Here is a 23763-nt window from a genome sequence, read left to right as displayed (position 1 = left end):
GAAAGAAAGAAAGCCCCTACTTACTGCAGGAGCAGGGGCTCTGGGGCCTCCTGGCAGAGCCCCCCCCCCCCCAACAGCACAGTGCAGTGGGGGTAAGCAGGGCCCAGGCTGGGGCTGCTGGAGCTGTCACTCGGACCCATACTGTGTTGGGGGGGGGGTGACCCTGGCAGCTGGAACTGCCAGTGAATGCAGGGTTTGGTTTTTTTGGTTTTAGTTTTGTTTTAATGGCCAGGATGTTGGGGTGGGTGGGGCAGGGATTAGGGGGGTTCGGGGGGGATGGAGCTGGGCAGGGCAGTAACCGGGGGGGGGGGGGTGAGGGGGGATGGGGCCAAGCAATGTAGCAATTGGAGGGGTTTGGGGGGATGGGGGGGATGAGACTGGGTGGGACAGGGCTTGGGGGAAGGTAGGGGATGGGGCTGGGTGGGTCAGGGGTTGGGGGAGGCTTGGGGAGTGGGGCCAGGGCAGGGCAGGGCTCAGGGGGGCTTGGGGGGATGGGCGTGATGGGGCCAGGCAGGGCAGCCATGGAGGTGTGGGGGGCAGGTTGGGGATGGGGCCAGGTGGGAGAAGGCTTGGGCAGGGCTCAAGGGCAGGCAGGCCAGGAATCAGGAGGGCTTAGGGTGGGGGGGATGAGGTCAGGTGGGGTGGGGCTCAGGGGTTTGAGGGGAATGGGGTTGGGTGGGGCAGGGATTGGGAGGCTGGGGGGGATGGGGCTGGGCAGGGCAGGGATTGGGGGGTTCAGGGGGCAGGCAAGGGGTGAGGCCAGGCATGGCAGGGATCAGGAGGGCTTGTAGGGCTTGGGGCAGGGCAAAGCAGGGATCTGGGGGAGCAGACAGGGCCAGCATGGGTCCTCCCATGGTCCCCTTCCCCCTTCTCCAGCCCCCTCCACCCCTTACTTACTGCAGTGGAGCCTGGGTCCAGCTCCCTGCGGCTGGCACCCTGCCTGCCTTGCACAGGCACACAGCGTGCTTTAGCACCAGGGTGAGGGCCAACCACAGAGATGCTCTGGCTTCTACCAGAGCATCTCTGTGGGGGCCCCAGCCTCCAGCTGCCCTGCTTTTTTTCTCTGCAGGTTTTTTTGACCCCTGGATATCCAGGAGTCTAACTTTGCCCCTGCACTGCAAATTTGCAGTGCGGCGAACATTTTTTCATTCCTGTATGTGCCTCTTGCAGTGTTTCAAAGGACGTGCCCCTTATGTCCAGCTGTAGCATTTAAAATGGGATCAGAAAAGGGAGGTAAATCATCCCTTGCACTGACTTTCTGCATTGGGCAGAAATTTCTCAGGTGGGCAGGGGAGACAAAGATACTTCTTGATGTAATTCAAAGAAAAATAATGTTAAAAATTCCAATAGAAGGGTTTTTTAAAATTTCTATAGTTTACCAAAAAACCCCCAAACAGTGATTTTAGGAGAAGATAATTTATAATCTGGAAATAGAGCTTTAAACAGAATAACTCCTTAGACTGATAACCAAGATCCTTGATCAGATACATACCCTATCCTAGTCAAACAGGGGAGCAGCGTTTGTCGAGGTGGGGGGTATTAGGATATCAGTATCCTTGTGAGTGACATTACACTGCAGGCTGGAGCACTGGCTGTGGGACAGTGGGCGTATTACAGCCTTGTGCTCCACTCACAGATTAGAGGAAGCAAATTCCCTCCTCTGCCACCTACTTTCATTGTACTGACCTGTATAGACATCCATGCGCTCAGAGTTGTCCCCCTCTTTACATGGCAGCTCCTGCCAGTCCACTGTTTGGTTCAGGGAGAGTTTTTCCAGATGCTTTAAACTGTTTTAAAGTCCTAATCTTTCTTTTTCAGCCTCTTTTCAGCAGAATAAACTTTACACTGTACCAACTGAGCTGCAGTTTCTGGCAAGTACTGAGGAGTAAGTTAACTATAAAGTTTGTATTGGAGAGTTGAGTGAGGAAATTATCTCTAACACTTATCCCCTCAGAAATAGTCTTAAGAATGTGTAGTTCAATCACTGAAATGGTTTTGATTTTACCCATTACTCCACTTTCTGACTACTGAAAAATCAATCATAGACGTTCTTCTCCAATCTATTCCACGACAGATAAAGGGACCAAAATTTTTCAGGTCATTTTGCAATTATGTTAGGCAGTTTTTTGCTACTGGAGACGTGTCTGCATCTTTACTTTCTTGGGAATCTCAGAAGTGTAAGGCACATGGTTTCAATCACCGGGTTCTGCGCATCCCCAGTGTGCCAGCTCGGATATGCAAATGATGTGGCATTAAACAGCCTTTCCCAGGAATAGGCTTTTTCACCACGTGGTATTCTCAAAGCCCCTTCACATTTTAGAGAATGTTAATTTTAAGTGTTGTAGGCAGCCTGATCTTACAAGTTGCGGAGTGTCTCCTAAAACAGTACAAGTAAGTTCACTTCCTGTTAATGGCAATTAAAAGTGCTCTGCACTTCCTGGGACCAGGCCACTAGGGAGTAGTTCTAAATCATCTGTTTAACAATGAGGGTTTTTGACAGGCTATATGTGCCATGCTCTTCTGCACAGATGTCCTTTAGGACATTTATAGATTGATTGTTAGAAGCTAGGCATTTTCTTTCTGCCCAGGCTCTGAATTGGTTATACCTGTATTTAAACCAGGATGTTCAATGGATTCTCTTTTTTGGAATGTTTTAAAGCAAAGATCTGACAGAGGAGAAGGACGTTGCCATCGATGTTCCCTCAGATTTAAAGAAGGAGGAAGAATACAAGACAAACATATGGAAAGGCTTCCTCATCTCAATCCCTTATGCAGCCAGTATTGGAGGTACTGCAACACTAACGGGAACTGCACCAAATCTCATCCTTCTAGGACAGCTGAAGAGGTATGGTAGCAAACCTTTAGGAAGCCAAGTCCCCATAAATATGGAATCTCTGCTGATTTCCACTTCCTATTAGTTTGAATTCTGCAAAACCTTTTGTGTGCCATAAATTAAGCTCTGACCTTTCCCAAATGCTGTGTCTGATAGAGTTTGCATATTGAGGGTCTGGAAAGGAGGTGCCTTGGGTTCATGTGCCACACAGAACAGCTTCTCGTGTCATCTGCCGCATGTATATCATAGGTTGGCTGCTCCTGAGTTAGGACCAAGTGAAAACAGATTCAAAAGGAATAGCTGCTTCAACCTTAGCTGTGGTAGATGGATTGGCCAGCACAGTGCTTCAGCAAAACAGTTAAAATGTGTGCTAGATGCTCTTAAACTCCATTGAATTTAATGGTGCTTAATCACATCCTTCAAACTGAATACATAAGGTGCATTCCCACAAATCAGAATGTAAGGTTTATGGTGCCACAAACTCCATGCGGCACATGTGCAGGCATTCACCATGCTGTTAATTTGCAGTGCACTGTTTTTTGAGGGGTTTTTGGTGCTGGGAGATCCTGGTGTCAAAAAAAATACTGCTGCTGAAACAAGCTGCATGGTGCACACAGCAGCAGCATGAACTGCCAGAAACGGAGGGCGGCTGGCCACAGCCATGCTCTGGCTGCTGACCAGGCTTTGAGTGGCTGGGTCAGCGCTACTGCTGTCCTGGGATGTCCCCAGAATCCCAGGTAAGGCTGCTGGGGCCAGCTCAGGTGCTGGCCCCAGGCTCCTCTACTCTACCCAGGACAATTTGCTGTGTGCTGGAGCATGCGCGCAGGGGCATGCTGGGGGACAAAGAGCAGCGGCACAAATATGGATAAGGATGACTCGTGTGCCAAATATGTACCACTGCTACTTGTCCTGTGGAGAACATGTGCCCCTGCTTGTGTGCACTCATGGGGATGCACCCATAGGTGTTCTGGTGGACCAAAATGATACTATACCCTTTGTAAGTACTTGTATCTGGCATTGTGTACCACTGTCCTATGTGTATCCTATTAAACGTAAACTCCCTCATTTGCATATATATGTATAATATCGCCACCCTAAACTTGCAGCTATTTGTCAACAGAACTGTACATATGAGCATCTCCTTGACCTGGCTCATGGTAGACTATCTTCTGTAAAGCTCAAGTTCTGACATTCTACAAGTACATTCTTTCATTATAAACAGGGATTCATGCTTCTAAAATGCCAAGTGTTAAGAAGACTTGTGAGATTATCAGCGAACCTAGAGACAGATTTTCACCATGTTTTTAAAATGCTGTTTCAAGTGGTCTATTCAAGTGGTCTTGAGCCAGGGGAACTGTACTTGTATGCCACCTAGCACTGAGAGGGGCCCCAACCTTAGTGCTCCAGGTCTTGCTATTTGTATAAACAGTGGTAGATTAGAAAGCATGTATAACATTTTGCTGTGATTTCTGATGTTTGTTCTCCTTCATTACAAGCTAAAGAAGTTTTTTCCTTCTTTACATTAATTGAATTTTCTCATTTTCTAAGTTTTTTTCCAGACTGTGATGTGGTGAACTTTGGATCTTGGTTTGTGTTTGCATTTCCTTTAATGGTGCTATTCCTTCTCCTTGGATGGCTGTGGATCTCCTTCCTATATGGAGGATTTAACCTGAGGTATTTGTATATCTAATTTATTCATGGCTTTTGTCTAATTTTGGCTGCATGCTAAGTAATCAATTCATCTTGGGTCTTGTCCAAAGCCCAGTGAAGTTAACTGGAGTTTTCTCAGTGACTTCAGTAAGGCTTTGGATCAGGTCCCTGGCTATTTAATGTGCACATGTTGTAATTGTTCGTTCCAGTTTTGGTCAATATGAATCTAGATGAATGCCATTTTTCTTCAACTAAAAGCTCTAGTTCAAGTAAATATTTGATGAGCACTGCAATCAGAACAAAGGATGTATTTATCTGGTCCAGAGTGCATTAGTCAATATGAAGAATGACACGACAGAGCTTATCATAAGATACGAATGCAGAGCTGATCATTATAATATTATATGTACTATTCTATTTAGAAAGTGGATGGGACAGAGTCCAGTTATGAATGAGTTAAAATATAGATCAGCAGCAGAACTGGCCAGAAAACGTCTAAGAAACACATTGCTTGATGAAATTCAAAAGCAAAAATTTGTGTAATGGTCTTTTTCCTTTTTCAAGCTAACTCCAATCAAAAGTTCTTCCATACATACACTGCTTTTTCAATGTTTTCAATGCTTTTTCAATATAAAGAGCAAAATCTTCTGCTGGTATAAATTAGAATAACCCCATTCAAATCAGCAGCCTTCAATCAACTCCAAACTGGTTTGAATCACCATAACTACCCCAAAGTTAATGGGTTAAGACTAGGGCTGCGCAAAATTTCACCGGCTGTTTTGATTCGACACTGTTATGACTAATTTCGAGCTCGAAACAGTGAAATTGAATTGAAATGAAGGACTTTGAAACAGCCTTGAAACAAAACGAGGGTAGTTGGAATGTTTTGAAAGTTTCAAAATGTTCAAGTTTCAAAGCCAGCAGTGAGAGACAGGGGAGAACCAAGGTACCAGCAGGGAGTGCAGCCCTGGTTCTCCCCATCTCCCACTGCCAGAAGCCAATAACAGCGCAGGGGAAGAGAACAGAGCCTGGATCAGTTCAACCCTCCCCAGAACTGCGATCCGGCGGGGGGTGTAGGAAGGTGGAGTTAGCCCAGCTGGGCTGACTTTCTTCCCCCCCTCCTGATAGCAGTGCAGGGGGTGGGAGTGAGCCCAGCTGGGCTGACTCTCTACCCTCCCACTTGATCTAGCGCTGGGAGATGGGTAGTCATCCTAGCCGGACCGACTCCCCACCCCCTGTGCAATCTAGTACGGGGGGTGGGTTTTGACTTTGTTGACTCCCCACCCCCAGTGAAAGACAAAACAGAATTGAAACAGCCTTTCAGTTTTGATGGAATGGAACGGAACGGAACAGCTGTTTCGTATCGAAATGAAATTCAAAATGGAAAGCTGTTCCGTTGAACCGTCAAAACTGAAGGTGAAATGGAACGGTGCCATTTTGCATAACCCTAGTTAAGACTGATTGACCACCTTAAATCAGGATCTAACCCAGAAGATGGGTTTTTCAAATCTGTTCCCATGGAAGTCGATGGGAGTTTCACCACTGACATCAGTGGGGGCATTTAGTACTTATATAATCAAGTACTAAATCAATACGCAGTAACCAGCATTACTGTGCAGTAGCACTGGTACATGCTTTTTTAGTGCTGCTACTGGTCAGTAGCTTAATACTGTATTATTAAACTACTGCACGGTTAGCATCTTGTGTAGATGCACCTAAGGAGTCTAGTTTACAGCCATCTTTGAGCTTGCAGCATTGGGCACTAAACTGTTGGGGGCAGGTGGGCATTTGTGCATGCCGATCTAGAGGTTACTTGGTTGTATAACAGACCTGCACAAAGACTGGTTTGCATACAGTTTTATAGTTTCTAGGGTCGGAAGGGACCTGAGCAGATCATCTAGTCCAACCCCCTGCCATGGCAGGAAAGAATACTGGGGTCAAACGACCCCAGCAAGGTGTTCATCTAACCTCCTCTTAAAGACCCCCAGGGTAGGAGCCTGCACCACTTCGCTTGGAAGTTGGTTCCAGATCCTAGCCGCCCTGACCGTGAAGTAGCACCTCCTGATATTTAGCCTAAATCTACCCACTGCCAGCTTGTGACCATTATTCCTGGTCACTCCTGGCAGTGTTCGGGGGAACAGGGACTCCCCCAGTGCCTGCTGATCCTCTGTTAAACATGCAGTTTTGATTGACTGATCCTGTTCCTGTGGACATCAGTAGCTAAGCTTCCATTTATTTCAAGTCTGTAGTGACTATGGGCAAAATCTTGGCCAGACTAAAATCGAAAGCTAAACTCATTGAATTTAATGGAGCCAGAATGTCACTGTATGGCTGAAAATATGGCCCATAAAAGGTTATTTGGTGACAGGGGTTAAACATCAGAGATTTTCTAACTGGGTATTTTCCAGTGAGTTAATTTATAACTGAGCTGTAACATGGTTTTACTGTAAATCTTTCCTTTAGTTCAGGTATTTACAGTGTCTTCCCCTGCTTCCACTCCAATCTGGACTTGAACTGTTTAAATGAGTGCAAGGTTTATGCATAGATAGCATTTTGAAGCCACATGTTATTAATGAACACATATTTCTGTTTCCTTAATATGAGATATTTTGGGAATTTTTAAGTTAGGGGGTTTTGTTTGTTTGTTTTGTGCTTTGTGTTTGTTTGTTTTTTAATTTTCAGGGTAAAATGAAAAAAAGAAAGGAAGAAAGAATAAGTGGGCACTAGAATAACCTGAGCATACATTATTTCAGTGACACAGAAAACAACTCAGTAGACAAGCTTTCAGACTAAATTGTTTTTCCTTCAAACGCAGAAGTACCTAGACAACATTTTTCACTTAGAGTCTTTTCACTTAAGGATTTGTTTAATGTATTAAAATTCTATTGAATGTGCTTAATTGCATTGCTGAATTGGGGTATTAAGTAATCGTATGGAAGCCGAGTACTTAAGGCCTGGTCCGCACCAGCAATGTTTATACAAAGGTAACTATATTACAGGCATGAGCTGTGGGTTGCTGTTGTGGTTTTTTTTGTTTTTGTTTTTTGTTTTAAAGTGTGGTTATATTGATACTAACTCTAGTAGGAGTCAGTTACAATGTTAGGATGATGCCTGATTAAGGCCATGCATGTCTGGCCAGGGGTTGGAGGAGAGGTGTGAGAGCTGTGCCTTAAGCCCCAAATGCAGATGCAGTTGTACTGGCAATAGTGTGCTTTTACTGCTTTAAATTGTTTCACTTGGGGTAAAGGGATGGTTTTATTATACCAGTACAAAGCTGGTACACCTTTTCAGTATTGTTACCAGTATTTCTGTATTGGTTAGATGCTCCCAGTAGAAACATGGCCTCAGCTGTACTGGTAGATTGTGTGTAGGTATACGTATATCCAAAGTAGGGGATTGTTTCACTGCAGAGCTTTCTGGAGTACCTAAGCCCAAAGTGTTTCCAAGACCAGAGGCCTATGAGACAAGCTAAAGAAAACTAAATCCAAGAAAAGCAGTGCAGTTATACAACCTCTTCAAAGACCCAGGTTTTGTTTATCACTTTACTGTTCCATCTGCAAGCAGCTCTCTAAGTTCATATATTTCCTGCTTGATCTGTATCTGTATGATATGCTTTTCATATTCTAGGAATATGAAAAGCATCTGGGTAAAAGAGGACTTTTTTTAGGATGTCTGACTTTGTTAGATAACATTACAGCTGGTAAAACAAACAAGCAAACAAACAAAACCAAAAAGAAAACAGGGCAGTAAGGAAATCTGTTTGAAATTCAGGAATTTTTGGATAATCAGCTATGTATCTTTATAAAGGATCTCGCTGTCAACATCCAGGTAAAACAATGAATGAACCAAGCAGCCTGGATTATCAAAGGACCAGAGTTCTGATGAGAAAAGTCTGGTTTTGCAGATTTTAATCAAGGCCCTAGGCTGGGTTAGAAATGTGTTTTAACTGCATGATATACATAGGATACGAAGAGCAAAAGATAATCAGATAAGAATCATATTATTCTTATGCCCCAGAACTGGCTACGGGTCGGACTATGAATGAATACAGTGCTCCCTGCTTAAGAGGCTTAGCCTGAGAAGCATATTAAATACAGAGAAGCATATTAAAATTCCAGCCCATTTGAAATTCCTCACATTTTTATTTATTCTTAGTGAGCATTTTGCATAAAGTAAGAGATCACCCAGAAAGTTGTGGCTGACTTGCAAAATGAAGGGTCACTTTCATTTTCCACCTTGCTTTCTTTTCAGTCAAGCTGCTGATACAGTCGTCTGCTAGATGTGGTGAAATCCTGCCTTTCTCTCATTTACATTCTGAATAGTTTCTGTGAACATAAACTGTGATAACTAGAAAGAAGCTTCTTCAGTGTGAAAGCTAGGATCTCCTTTGCATAAACATGGGGAGAAAGGCAAAATAGACAGTAGACAATTTTACCATGAGTTCAGCAGTGCCAGTAGGAGTCAGAGTGTCAATAAGGCTTCAGTGAATTTCTGCATTTTTAATCTCTGTCTTGAGTAAAAATGACTTGTTATTGAGATGCACATAGCTTTCTACCAATGAGATTTATTCATTCATAATCTAGAGGCAATTGAGTCTCAGAGCCTTTTGTTAGCACATAGAGCTGACTTGCAAACAGGTATCCAAAAGCACACCATCAAAATTTGCAAGTACCAGCCTCTCCCCACATGTGCTTATCATGTGGGCAACTGCTTGCATAAATGTCTGCTGGTATGCATATAAATAGGTGTGTCCCCAGGTTTTGGTAGCACATTTGTGTCTTTTCATGAAAGGGTGGTAATATCCATTGTCTGATGTGCTAAGGTCTAGACTTTGCCACATTGCTGCTTGCTGAGAGTAATGGTACCAGCAAGGTCATTTGTGGCAATATACATTAACAGGTCTAAAAAATGTGGAGTTCATTTGAGCAGGAATCGCCTGTCAACCAGGTGGCCACAAACACCCACTCTTATGATATAGGTAGTTATTAAGCAGCTATAGTAACGACAAATTCCATGGTGGAATGGAAAGGGAAAGGAATGAATGGGAGGGAAGAATTGTCCTTAGGGATTGGGATGGGCATCCTTGCGATCGTGTACTGACGGAGAGAAAGACCAGACTGAACAAGCATAGGCGGGTGCGAGTGACGAGGATTTTGGGGTGACCATGACCTGGAGAGACTCCCAGACAGTCAGGACTACCCAATGAGAGTCGGGACTGGGGAGCCTGGGTGGCTCACATGCGCCTCCTGCTGTAATGCATTAGGAAAGACATTCTAGGGTGTAAACTGGTATTTGACTCCCTCTACTGACATCTGCGGGGAACGACACACAGGGGCTTAACTTGCTCGAAAGCACTGTTCATGCAAACACAAATGCCATGCTGTGCAAACAGAAATACACTGCACCAAAAAAAAAGCTGCATTTAAATTTTCAGGTGGTCTGCATTAAATCCTGTGTCGTCTACACATGCCCATGAGCATCAGTGCTTGAGTTGCGTTATGGGGCTGTAGCAAATAAACTGTGTTTTTATTTCCATGTCGATAGGGGTTGCAGAAAGAAGAAGTCAGATATAAGAGCAGATGCAGAAGCTCGAACCAAAGCAGTAATAAAGGAGGATTATCAGAAACTGGGGCCAATAAAGTGAGTTGCAAAGGAGGAACTAAAACTATATAAAAAAACAACTAATGGAGATATTTCTTTCATAAGAGTATGGAAGGAAAGAAACAGAATATTTGCTAGAATGAGAATATTTGCTAGAATGAGAATGAATTTCTGCTCAGTGGCACCAATGACCTCTGCATTTGCATAGACCTCTCCAAGCACAGTCTTGCAATCTTCACCAATGCTAATAAGTGCAAATAGTAAATTTGTAGCTCAAATACCTATCGAGAGTAAATTTCAGTGTGTAGGCGACAGCACTTGTGCTATTTCCTTCAGATCCTGTAGACCTGCCAAATAAGAAACAGAAACAGTACGAAATGCCTCACCTAGTGAACCAGCACATGGTGAGTTTTGAATATTTTAGAAAAGCTGTTTATGAACGATCTGTAAAATAGGACTTTCCTGAAGACATTCCCGAATCTCTGTTTATAGTGGATATGATAAAAAGTATTGGTGGCCTGCTAATGGGCAGTTTGATAATTTTTTTTCAATAAATTATTAATTGTTAATTATTCCTTTAGACCTATTAGTCAGTCAGGTGAATGGAATGGAAGAGGCTTTCTACTTTTTCAGGAATTTCAAGTATAACACAACTTTAACAGATTAAACCGGATCCATATTTCTACAGTAATATAGTTTTTGGAACAATAAAATAGTGTCAGTTACATACTGGAGGGAATAGAAGGCAGCCCAAGATAGTAAAACTCAGCATTAAATGACAGAAGATAGAACCAGCATAGAAAAAGCACAATATCTCTGAATATAGGGCTTTAGATGTTTCAAATTTGGTAAGCAACATTTGAGCCAATCAAAGTTAATGGACAGTTCTGAAAATATAATTGTTCTGACTCTTGTCAGGTTTGAGTTTCCCCATATATAAAAGCATGCTCCCATACTCCCAGAGATGTTGTGAAGCTTCAGTGATGTTTGTGCTGCATTACCCATGTTTTAATTATTATTCTTGCAAGTGAAAAGAGATGTTTCTTCAAAGACGATTGTCTGGGCTTGTGCTCTAAGTGAAATAAATTGTTTTTTTTTTAGTTCTGTTCACTACATTAAGGACCAGCCTGCAAAATGTCATTGTAAGAATCAAAGTCTCATTTTGAGTTTTAGAAGCAGAGATAGTCCATTAAGCCATGCTCTACCAATTTGATTAACAACACAGAGCTTAAGATCCACTCAAGCGATTTTTTTTTTTTAAGTGATTTAAGTAACTCTTCTTGCTTATGCTTTTGTGAGTTTTCAAAGTGATATTCTGTGGCGTATCTAAGAGAGTGAGGGTTTAACCAAAAGTCAGTAGAACTTTAGTCCCTGACTTCAGTGTGCCAGGATTTCCTTACTGGAAGTAGCTTCTGCCAGTGTCACTATTTGCAATTCAAAGATCTCCTTTGCTCTCACTTATTCACATCATGGGGTACCTTCTCCATTCTGCTCCCAGAGAAGCGTGATCATTGCTCATTTTGCCATATATGATGTTCAGTCTTAGTCACCCATCTGAGCTTAGGCTTGAATTGAAGTAGAATCATCAGCTAAAAGAAAAATATTTTGTTGTTTGCTTCATTAGCATGACTGGCTTTTAATTGTATTTCCTTATCCTTTAGGTTTGCTGAACAGGCAGTTTTCTTCTTCTTCTGTTTGTTTGCAATCCTGCTGTTCTCCAGGGACCCGAAATTTATTCCAGGTTGGGCAAGTTTTTTCACACCTGGGTAAGTTTCTATTGTAATACTCTTTCTCTGGTACTTCCAAGTCTTCATATCCCCCATCTTTTCTATTGTTCTGTTTTATGCTGCTGCTTGGTTTCATGGAATAAATTGAGTGGAGCTAGTTATTTTGTTCTGGAGCCATTTTAACTGTTTATGTTTCCAGGAGGAGGTAGTTGAAACCTAGTGGGATACCAGTATTGAAAATACTCATGTCTATTTTATAACATTTCTAGGGTCTGAGCTCTAGGAAAGTTGCTTATAGATGTATCTGACACAAAATCCTAAAGGCTTTTTACAGGTTATTGATTTCAGCAGAGGTATGAACTGAAAAAAGACAGCAGCAGCTGACCCTAAGATTGCTTTCTCCTCCCTGCTTTGCAAGCCTGTCTCCACTGTGACATTCAGACCTTTCACATGTGAAGACAAACAGATAAAACAGTAGGGGAATAATAATAGTGTCCTTTCCAGGTACAAATGTCTATTTCTATTTCTCAAGATCCCCTTTTTAACAAATACTTCCTATTTAGAAAAGCCCTCAAGTGCACACTTGGATTTGCTGAGAATCCCACATATAGATTAAATTTGTTCTCTGAAATTAACAGTTACTTAAAAGAGCGTGCTTCTGTGTTTGGCTGAATTTGATTCTACATTTTTATCACGTTCCTCACCTTCGAATCCGAGCATCTTTGCAAAGAGATCATAATCAAAATCAGGCCACTGACCTAGTTTTACCGCTTCTGTGCAGCCAGTTAAAGAAATCACACCAACCTCCCTTTATTCTTTATCAGGATTCTTCAGAAAACCTCAAAAGTGATTCAGTCATGAGGGAAGCAAGGGCAATGTTGTGGTTATCTGTTGGTTTTCACAGTGTTTTTTGTGTTTAGTGTTTCTGGACAGGTTTCTAGGTTTCTGTGTTTTTGAAACGTTGCTCAGTGGGGAATTAAAAAGTGGACTGTGAACAATGAGAGTTGCTTAAACCCAATAACAAATCTTAATCTTCTTTAGTAAATCCTGATTTTCACAAACTTTGCATATTTAAAGACTTTTGCTGCTAACGAGTGTTTCCACTCCTTCCTGACAGGTTTGTCTCAGATGCAGTTACTGGAGTGACCATAGTGACCATATTGTTCTTCTTTCCTTCACAAAAACCATCCTTTAAGTGGTGGTTTGATTTAAAAGGTATGTGGTAAGCCCTTTAGGGCAGGGACCCTGGTTCTCATCTTTGGAGTTTTCTATAATGCCAGTATACAGCAGCAGCCCAACATGTATTAAGGCAAAATACTCTGCAATAGATGACATGGGTGACCAAAGGGTGCCCTATGGGATTATAAAGTGTGGGACCGTTTTTTCTAAAACACCTGAGGATTTAAGAGCTGAAGTCTTATTTTCAAAATTGAATTGGACCATGCCCAGAGACCATTAGAGGACTGGGGCCTATGTACCTAATTCTTTTGTGAGTATTATTTGTGAATACACTATTGCTACTTTCATCCTTCAGGATGAGGGAAAGCCTATGGAGGTATCAAGGCTCAGCTTGCAGTTCTCCATCTCAGAAAAGCAGCACAGACTGAGCCCAGTTGTTTCATGTCGTGCTTCCGATGGATTTCAGGCTTCTGACAGGTTTCTAACCAGGCCCTTTGTTGGTGGAAATGAGGACAACCTAATTTCACAGGAAGTCCCACTAGTGTACCCCTCCGGAGGAAAGGTCTTAATCTATTTGCTATGAAGAAATAGCCTTGTGAGGGAGATACACTAATATTCTTCCTGTGAGGCCCTTGGGTCTTTGAGCTGCAAGTAGAAAATTATGGTGAACTTTTCTAGCAAGTGGAGCTGACATGGAAAAGGAAGACTCTTTGTGTGGTACATAACCTGAGAAAGTTTTACTTATGTTTAAAAAATCCATTAGAGGGAGAAAAAAACTTTCCAAGAAGACTTGATTGCTAGATTTTTTTTCTTATTATTGCCCATTTAATTTAAATAGGATGACCTTTAGCTATATTTTAGGATCACAGGGAAGTAGGGCTGGAAGGGACCTCAGGAGGTCATCTAATCAAGCCCCTTGCTTGAGGCAGGATAATACCTGACTAAACCATCTCAGCTAAGTATCTGTCTAACCTGCTGTTGAAAATTTCCAAGGATGGAGATCCCACAGTTTCTCTAGGTAGCTTGTCCCAATGCTTGTCCACCTGTATCATTAGAAAGTTTGTCCTAGTCTCCAACCTAACTTTCCCCAGCTGAAACCTGAGGTCGCGGTCGTAGTCCTGTCTCCCATGGCTATGGAGAAAAGTGAATTTCCAGTGTCTCCGTAATCACCTTTCGGGGAGGGCTATTTTAATACTTATCAAGTATTTTAATGTTTATCAAATGATCATCAACCCGTCTTAGCACCACGGAATAATGCAGTCGCTTTATCAGGTTACAAGTCATTTGTTCAATCTTTGGGTCTGTGTTTGGGGGAATCCCTCTCTGTCTAGCACCCAACACTGAGAATCAGCCCTTGCTGACCTGGAGAAAGGCTCAAGAGACCGTCCCTTGGAACATTATCTTGCTGCTCGGTGGAGGGTTTGCCATGGCAAAAGGATGTGAGGTAATTTTCAGAGAAATGCCCATTATTACATTACATTGCTGTCATCTAACAGCGTGGCCCTCATTTTGAAAGAAATCCATTTGGCTTCTAACTTTGTATTTTGCTAACTTGTGGCACGTAAGACATTTTGGCCCAGATATTTAGGTGATTAACTCCCCTTGATTTCTGTGAGAGTGGAAGTGCCCAAATAGGTTTACAAATCTGCCCCTTAATAGCTAAGTGCTAGAATATGCAGCACCAGATGGCTGAATTTCAGTTGTGGATGGGTGAATTGATTCCTCTTTTTCTGTAGCTTGCCATTCTGTGAAATGAGCTGTCTTTTGTGTGCAGAAATGCCCATATACACACCTTGCTATGTCTTCTCTCCTTCTGTAGGAGTCGGGCTTGTCCGTCTGGATAGGGGGCCGTCTGCATCCCCTGGAGGGTGTGCCACCCCCCGTGGCTGTCTTGCTTATCACCATAGTGATTGCCTTATTCACAGAGTTTGCCAGCAACACAGCCACAATTATAATCTTCCTGCCTGTCCTGGCAGAACTGGTAAGATAGTCCAGGTTACAAGGATAAGCTCTCTGGTCTGTCTGAGTGCACCCCCCTCAGGTCCTTTACCTGTTGTGAAGCAAACTCTTACAACCCTCCTTTTCTTTTATATCTGGGCCTGGGCTACAGCTTCTCTGGTACCAATCCTGGTGCTACAGCAGATCTGACTTGTTTTGGCACCTGGAAGTCTTCCCTTCGGGAGCCTGTGACCAGTATTTAAGACAGGTGAACAGCCAGCTTCTCCAGCCAAAGGATTATTTAATCTTAATAACACAAATAAAGGGTAAAATAAAGAAAGAAAGGACTTTAATGCAACAAAAAGTTCATAAGCATTTCTTTCTTGCCATAAGCCTTACTCCTGTATACAAGTAGGCCAAGTGTGGAGTTTCTCTCTGTATACATCTGATTCCCTGCAAACAACCCCAGACAAAAGCTCCTCCCTTCCTCCAAGAGTGTGTCCTTACAAATGGTGGGTTCCCAGCTTTGTCTAGAAAAGAAAAACTCTTGTAACTTTAGCTAGAGCCTGGATGTAGCATCTTTACAATTTAATAACTTAAGCATTGCCTGATGATGATGATGTACTTATCTAGGGCCATTGTGTTACCTTCCTGCTAATTTCCTAACAGCCCTGCTGTTCCATATGCATGCAATAAGCATACAGTTAACCCCATATTGCTCAACCCTAACTATTCAAATAAACAGGGAATATATAACATTAAAAAATTATCTGTCACAACCTAAACACCCCATGAAAGTGTTTTGCTCTGTTGTAGTAGCTCTCCCTTAGTCAGCTGCAGAAGATGCACTAAAGAAGCTGAAACCCAGGTCTGTAAAGAGCATGTGAGCCGCCATAGATCGCCTCACTTCATCTGCAAACTAACCCCAGCTGTCACTCAGGTCTCTTTTTTGGGGGTCTTGGTGCACAGTAATGCATCCTAATGCAACAAGGCCTCGTGGCTTAATCACACTGCAGTGTTGCCAGTGTGTTTTAGAGACTGGATTCTTGCTTCTGCCACTGGCTAGATTACAGGTGTGACTTTGGACAAGTTGCTTCTTCTTTCTATGTTTCAATTTTCCTATCTCTGAAAAGAAGCTAATCTCACCTATGTTATCAGGTTTGGGCTCTGATTAATATTTTGGGCTGCTTTGAAATCTTTGGAAGCAAAGTGCTAAAGGATTACATTGGGCAAAGTCTGAACACGGCAGAATAATCAACTTGAAAAAATTATTAGCACTAGAACAGCAGGATCTATGCTATTATAGATCATAGAGCACAGAATACTATCATGCAAAGTGCAGTTTACTTGTCTTTTGAGATGCCTCTGCATTTTAACTAATAAATGTCAATGTTTTCCTTTCCTCTTGTGTTTTTTCCCCAAGGCAATTCGTCTGAAAGTAAATCCTCTGTATTTAATGATACCAGGAACTGTGGGATGCTCCTATGCTTTCATGCTTCCAGTCTCCACTCCCCCAAACTCAATTGCCTTTTCTTCAGGACACTTGCTGGTCAAAGACATGGTAAATTGTTTTGTATTTAGAAATCACTGAAGGGAGGAGTTTAAAAAAATAATGTTGAGACATTCTACCACGTGAGCATTTTAATAACACACAAGTCAGCATTTGTTTTTGGGAGTGTCTAAATGTAAAGTACCTTGATCTCTGCTGTGCAGATCTTGCTGCCTTAGAATGTCTTAATTGTTTAAGCATTTATGGAACAGATTTTGCCCTTGCTTAAACCAGTGTGAATTAAGAGTAGGTCAGCTAGCTTCACTGTAGTTGCTCCCAGGTAACTGTTGAGAGCCGAGTGCAGTGAGGGTACTGGAACTGCCTCCCAACTGTTATTAAATGATTATAGTATTGTTAATTGTATTATAATGAGGAGGTCTTCATCCCTCTGCTCCTCATTTTGCCCAGGTTTGAGGTCAGACCCATATGGCAACTGCCCTTACAATCATGTCTGCCCTGTAGGGGAGCTAGCAGGTGTTCTTTGCACTTTCCTTCACACTCTTTAGCATGACACTTCCTCTTTTTATGATTAAGTTTACCTGGCCTTAACAGATGCAGAAAATGTCTGACACTGGTTGGACATAATTGGATCTGTGGGTATCTGGGCACATCTACATGAGACTTTTACTGCAGAGCAGCCTTAGCTTCACAGAAAAGTCTGTGTCTACCTGAGTAGCCCTGTTAGGCCACAATAAACTAATTAACTCTACAATAGGTTATTAATTGTAAACACAAGTACTATCCTGTGGTGGTGGCATTATTTAGTGCATAGCAGTGTATGTGTACACACTGATGGGGCTAGCTGGCTGGGGCATATGGGTGCTTCAGTGCAGAACCTGCCTACCTGGCTCAACCTGCTGCAGTCCCAGGCATATAAAGATGCAACGCCCAGGAGTAATAAACTGTGCCAGATTTTATTGTGTTGCATTCATTTCATGTGTAGACATGCCCTCTGAGAGCAAAGGGACCTTTCTTTCACTGGCTTGTGTTCTAGGTTAGGACAGATCAAGCCAGGAAGTTATGGAGCATCCCAGTTAACCTTGGTCAGGTATTGTAGGTGCTCCTTTATTTTCATTATCTTTACATGAAGTGCAGGTCAGACAGTCCGTGACGTTCTTTAAGTGCGTTGTAGCTGATCAAGGGTTGGCTTAATTGACTTATTTAAGATAGGTTTGTCTTAGCTGAGGGTCTGACTTGAGCTGATATGCTTGGACCATTATTTGCCCAAACAGTTCATGTTCAGGAGGATGATAGAAAGAAATGAATACCAAGGAAAGACAGGCTAAGTCTAGGGGAGCCAGAAAGATGAAACACTACAAGTCAGAACTGTCCAGGACAAGCAGCTAATTCAATATGTTTCAAAGCTTAATGGGGAAGGCAAGTATGAATTCTCAGATGTGCTGTCAAATTCTATATAAAAACTAAAGTTACAGCTTGTACAACAGTTAATGTGGCTAACAAGGAGATGTGCTACTTCCTACAAAAAGAGGCAACAAGATGCAAGAGATACTCAGAGACTTAAAGGAAAATGAACCCTGTTCTCTCACGTTCTGGGTGAATGCCCTCACTGATGACCTGCTGTGCAACGAGACCCTTTCATCACTCTCTTCTCCTCAGCTGGGTATTGAAAGAAGCACCACTATATTTTGTGTATAGCGACTGATCCTGTACATGTGCACTGGGCGTGCTCTAGGAACACTCACCATAGCAAGCCCTTCAGGAGAATGATGGGCATATTTTCCTGGGATGCCATAAGCTAGAAAACAACCATGGCAGGATGCGATTGTTCTTTCAGCCAGACTATGGTTTCCTCAGGTCAGACTGGCTGGATGTTAATTTGTTTCCTAATCTCGCATCCTATCTTTGCCTGACTCTGAAATGGAGAGCGAGGTGGTTGTGCTCCCGTGAAAGCATAAGTAGAAGATGCACGTGAGGGCAAGTGAGGTGAGAATCCAGGCTAAGTCTGCTTACTGGCTGGAAGAACCTGTCAGTTCTTGCAAACCTCCTCCAATTCTCCTATTCTCTCCTATTCAGTGCAACAAAGGAATGGTGCATGGGTGGTTGAGTTTGATCTTTACTATGCTAATGAGGCATGTTAGCAACTCAATCTCCCTTCTGGTCCCGAGGCTTATGAAACCAGTACTCAACGCAGCAGCAAAGACCCCGAGTTCCCATCCAAGTCAACAAGTTATGCTTTGTGGTTATATATGCTGTCTGCAGGGTCAAGCCCCGAGGCTTTGCAACAGGGGTGGCTGAATGCACTGAGATGAGGCTCACATTTTTGATCTGACGCCATGGGAATCTGGCTAACTGTGTCAGCTTTTCAGCAAGGGAGCCAGAGGAAGGAAACACTCCTGCTAAAGGTGGTTAAAGAATTGGAAAGTCAGGGAAAAAAGATACAAGTTTCTGAGCAGGGGATCTGATCTCACACTCATCTACATTTCATTATGCTGATCACTCCCCAAGCCCTAGCAGGAACCCAAGGAAGCCAAGCTCATGTTTGCAGCTTAGCTGAAGAGAGGGGCTGATTTTTATGTTTAGGTTCAGTTCAGGCTGGAGCTTCCCTCCCTTGCCCTCTTTTATTTATTCTAACGTTAAGTGAGATAAACCCAACCTACTCCCTGGCTTGTTTGAAAGAACAGTTTGCTTAGGTGCCAGATTGTTTCCAAGTTTGTATTCTGCTCTTGTCTAGTTCCAGGAGGAGGCGACTTGTATCACTTTCCTTTTGTGCGGATGAAAAGAAAGTCTGGTTTGTAAAAGTCCCTTTCAGTGGCACAGGCTTTTCCAGCAACAGCAAACTGCTCAGCCCAAAAGAGGCCAGCATGCCCTCCCATCTGGTACTTTCCTATCTAACCCCAGTTCCCTTTGGCCACAAGTGTGCTAAAGTGCCCTGTACTGGAGCTGCCACAGAGCAGCAGTAGCGAGTGTCTGCTAAAGTCTGTTCTCTCCTTCCCTTTGTACCCATTGCCCTGCTTTAGACTGGGGTTAAATTGTTGCCATAGTTGTCTGAGCTTGTGCCTTCATTCTGAGTGGAGTGACAGCTGAATACCTAGGAAACAGCAGGCCAAATCCTGACGCTCCTTCCCAGTTTTACTCTGGCTGAAGCCAGTGGGCCTATTGCCCGGTTAAACACTGAACAAATCTTGGGAGAAAGCTGAGTTTCTAAAGCAAGTAGATGTGCTGTTTGTCAGCCTCCTGCTGTCTTTGGTAGCAATGGGCTCTGCTGGGTTTTTCTGTGTTAAATATGGTAAGGATTACATAGCAACCGTCTTCATTTACTCATCTTTCCCTCTGTCTCCATATTGCTCTACTTTTATGGAACCCTTTGTTCCTATTAATTGATTGAAAGGATCCTTGGTTTTGCTCATTCACTGCACATAGACCTTTATTGTATTGCAGGCAGGGGTGCTTTTCTAGGATGAAAATAAAACAGGAGCTTTGGAACAGAGAGGGCTTTTATTCGTTTTTTTTGAAGAGGGATTTTCGAATGCTCAGCATGTGCATGTTGTAGGCATGTACCTTAGATTTAGAGTCTTAGGAGATCATTTCGCTGCTGCAGAAATGAATATTAAATACACTCCACAACACACATTGATAGCGTTGTTAAAAAGCCTTCAAAGGTTCTGAGCATCCACTTCTCCCAGTGAAGAAGAGCAATAGAAGATGCATCTCCTCAGTCTTTCAGATCCTCCTTCTGCTGACACCCTGGGCCAAGCTTCCAAACTTCAGTAGTACAGGGTTGGGTCCCAATTAAATAAATCAAGTATGCACATGATTTTTTTCAGCATGGGAGGAGTCCCACTGACTACTTATGTTTTGCAAGTTAAGTATGTCCTAAAGGGCTTTGTTGGATAAGGACCTGTGTGGGATTTGGGGAAAGTCTAGTTTAAATAATGTTTTTAGTAAGGCCCTGCTACACATTTCAATTAAAGCTGGATAGAAACAAGCTACAAAATTGTTACATGTTTTCGAGCATTAGTGGTATAGCTGGTTGGCTTTTTAATAACTGAATAGTCATTTTTATTGTATGATAACTCCTTTGCAGAGGTGGCTGCTCTAAATTTATTGTGTGATTAACCAGTGAATTGTGCGATAATTACTTTGCACAGGCGGCTGTTAGAAACTATTACACAGTTAACCAGTTAATTGCATACTTTATGTAACACCTAGCAGGGGCCAGTGACTGATAATTAAACCTTGTGTGGTCAGCCCCAGCCTAGTCAGCTAGGCTCCTTGCCTCATATGCTCTGGGTTTCCAGTCTGCACTCAGATGTAACATACTGGTATTTCTTTCACAGGCAAGAACTGGGCTTTTCATGAATCTCATGGGGGTTCTGCTCCTCAGCTTGGCTATGAACACCTGGGCCAAAAGCATCTTCCAGCTGGGCAGCTTCCCTGCATGGGCCAACATCCATGTGGAAAATGTCACAGTGTTGTTGACAGATGTGGAGAATGTCACTTTAAGCTCGCTCAGCAAAATATGAGCCATGCAGTAGGAGGGACTCACTTAGGACTTGAGCACTGGAATCATTGGAGAGAATGTATAGGAGAGGCCTCAGCACTGCTCTTCCCCAAAGGACCAGCCACTGCAACCAGTTGTTTTATTTGTATGAATTTTGTTCATTGTCACAACATAAATGTTTCTCCCTCTGGAAGAGTCCCCCCATCTCCAACAGATACCGATCAGAGCGTTCAAGAGAACTTAGTCCCTCATGCGGAAGGGCCTGGCAGTACCTTGGGCAGATACCACTCCTGTTAAAATCTCTGGGAGCTTTGAGGTTAATATCAATTAGCTAATTTCTGATACCCTGACTCATGTTGGATAGTAACTGCACTCCCGGGCGTGGAGTCAAATGAGGCCATTTAAGGTGCTACTCAGTATGAAAAAGGGTATCAAAATCTGGCCCAGCAAGAGGCGGATTGAGCTCTGTCATTCTAAAATGCTCAGTAGGGTCAAGATTTCATTAGGATCTCACAGGTCTATGAAACTATGAAACTAGGTGATTGTGCCATGTAGGATGAAGACTGTTTCTTCAGATTTTCATGAAAGGATGCCTCAGGAGATGTCTAGCCAGAACTTGGCTTACTGCACCACAGGGAGAAAGTTTGGAAACACCAAGGCAGAAGTGTGTTTCAAAACACATTAAATACTTTGAGACTTTTCCAACCCAATATTTTCTAGCCATGCCTTCGCACTGACTGGACAAGTGGCAATTTGGGGCCAAATCCATGGATATTAATGGAGTTACACTACTGGTAGTTCATGAACTTTTTAAACTGGAGCTTTGAGGTTGCCTCACTCATGAGAAAGCAGCTAAGTCACAGGTCAGTGACAGACTGCAGAGGAATATTATAGACATTTTTGAAGAATAGCTTTTGAGTCTTATATTTTTTAAATCTGATTGCTTGGATCCTGTTAATGAAAGAATATGCAAATTGACCACGAATCTCATTACCGTTGTAGCCAAAATCTTTTAATTTGGGCATGTAAGAAACCAGTATATTTAATTTAAAAGATCTATGTTTAAAACAGATGGCTTAAAAGATGAGGGCTCTGGTGTGATGCGGGGAGAGGTGGAAGAGAGAGTCCTTGCACTGATTTGGATATTGGACTCAGCTGGTCCCAAATTCTCAGCTGGTGCACGCTGGCCGAGTTCCAGTGAAGTCAGTGGCGCTAAACTGATTTACATCAGCTGAGGATCGGGCTCTTCACTATTACTCCTGTGTTGCTGATAACAGTCGGTGTCAGCTCCAAGAGCAGACAGGGTAATTTATCCATCAGACCCAATTCTCTCTTTAATCATAATTGCTGCTGCTGCTGTGCAAATGACATTAAGATTACATCACAGATATGAATGTTTGCAAAGGTCATGCTGAAACCACCAAAACAAATTTACTGAAAATAGATCAGTCTTGATGCGACATCCTCACAACTGTGGCAACTACAAAATAAAATGCATTCATTAGCAGGTCACATTGTGTTGTTGTATCTGTAGATCACAAATGGGAGGGCTTGAGTCTCCCCTTTCAGTTGCATTAAATTCACTCTAGTGACTTAATAGACTTATATGGTGGGAGGAGAATGGGGTTCTGCTTGCATTACATCTGTTCAGCTCAGCTCAGAAACCATCCCAATGAATGCAAATATTGAATGCAGATATGCCTTTTTTCTGGCAATCAAGCCAGAGATGCAGGGTGGGAGAGGCATGTGCAGGGTACCAGAGGCTGAAGCCGTTGTATCTGTGCAATGCCATGCTGGAGAATAGGTGCTAGGAGAGCACGCTCATTGCTGCTTGCACTGCATGCTCTGAAGCATTCAAAAATTGCAGCGTGCATGCCCTCACTGCAGGCTGTGAGGTGCCACGTTCCATGACTGACTGGGCACCCTCCTTCTGGGGAGCACAGTGAGAGCTGGGCTTTGCTTGTGCTCCATGGAGGGGGTGCTAGCAGTCTGTGGCTGGATCCTAGGCTGCCGTGCTGTGGGGCTGGAGAAGGCCCTAACTGGGTATAGCCAGAAATCTCATAAGAGCAGCTCATAGGATTTGGACACTTTTGTAGCACTTTCTAGGCAACGCTCTCAAAGTGGTTTACAGATGCAACCACTTCAGTGAGGAAAGGCAGTTTTGTTACCTCTGTGTTACATGTGAAGAAACCGTGGCACAGGCAGGATAAAGGACTTGCCCAAGGCCACACTGTGGGAGAGCTAGGAACAAAATGCAGGCACCCCAACTCCTTGTCCCATATGCTACCCGAAGACTGAACTTCGGCTTTCTCTAGAAATGTCCTTATAATCAGGACACTGATCTCAGAGCCCAACAATGGTGCATTCCTAAGGGCTTCGATGTTTCCTTGCTCTTATACAGCATTTCTAAGTATAAAGCATTATATAATACCTTTGTATCCATTAATTTGTGAGAGTATACATGTCCCCAAGTTTTTGACTTCTACCCCCTAGATCTGTGCAACCTGATTCACGGGTTTAAGAGTATATTATGTAGTGTGAAATTCTCTCTTACACTTGGTGCTACTAGTGACTAACCCCCAAATTCACAGCAACAGTTTTATAATGCCTCACAAACCACTTTCCCTCTTTCCAAATCTTCCCAGTTTATATAGCTCTCTTGCTAGCTCTGAAGCAACTCAAGCCTAAATTTTTATCAGATCTGTATGTAACCCAGACCAAATTTAAATCTTAATTCTTCATGTTCCTCACCACCTACGGTGAAATAGCCCACTGGTCATTAAGGCTGTTTGTAGACATGCTCACTGTTTTCTAAACTGTGTTA

General features: G+C 43.0%; 1 protein-coding gene across 2 annotated transcripts in view; it reads left to right on the top strand.

Annotated features, from left to right (window-relative positions):
* SLC13A3 (solute carrier family 13 member 3) overlaps positions 1–22451 on the top strand; it is a 45155-nt gene extending 22704 nt beyond the window's left edge. For both annotated transcript variants that reach the window (XM_090064880.1, XM_090064881.1), the window contains exons 4-13: positions 1819–1885; positions 2660–2845; positions 4382–4507; positions 10028–10123; positions 11746–11850; positions 12929–13026; positions 14322–14434; positions 14810–14971; positions 16352–16489; positions 20776–22451. In XM_090064880.1, the coding sequence (XP_089921006.1) occupies positions 1819–1885; positions 2660–2845; positions 4382–4507; positions 10028–10123; positions 11746–11850; positions 12929–13026; positions 14322–14434; positions 14810–14971; positions 16352–16489; positions 20776–20961 (1277 nt within the window). In that variant the 3' untranslated portion in view covers positions 20962–22451. The remainder of the gene's footprint in view (positions 1–1818; positions 1886–2659; positions 2846–4381; positions 4508–10027; positions 10124–11745; positions 11851–12928; positions 13027–14321; positions 14435–14809; positions 14972–16351; positions 16490–20775) is intronic.
* Positions 22452–23763: the final 1312 nt, after the last annotated feature.

The sequence above is a fragment of the Crocodylus siamensis genome, chromosome 10, assembly GCF_052110815.1.
Source record: "Crocodylus siamensis isolate JL-2025a chromosome 10, ASM5211081v1, whole genome shotgun sequence".
NCBI lineage: Eukaryota > Metazoa > Chordata > Crocodylia > Crocodylidae > Crocodylus > Crocodylus siamensis.
Note: the sequence above shows the minus strand (reverse complement) of the source record. Positions and strands in the feature narration are given on the sequence as shown.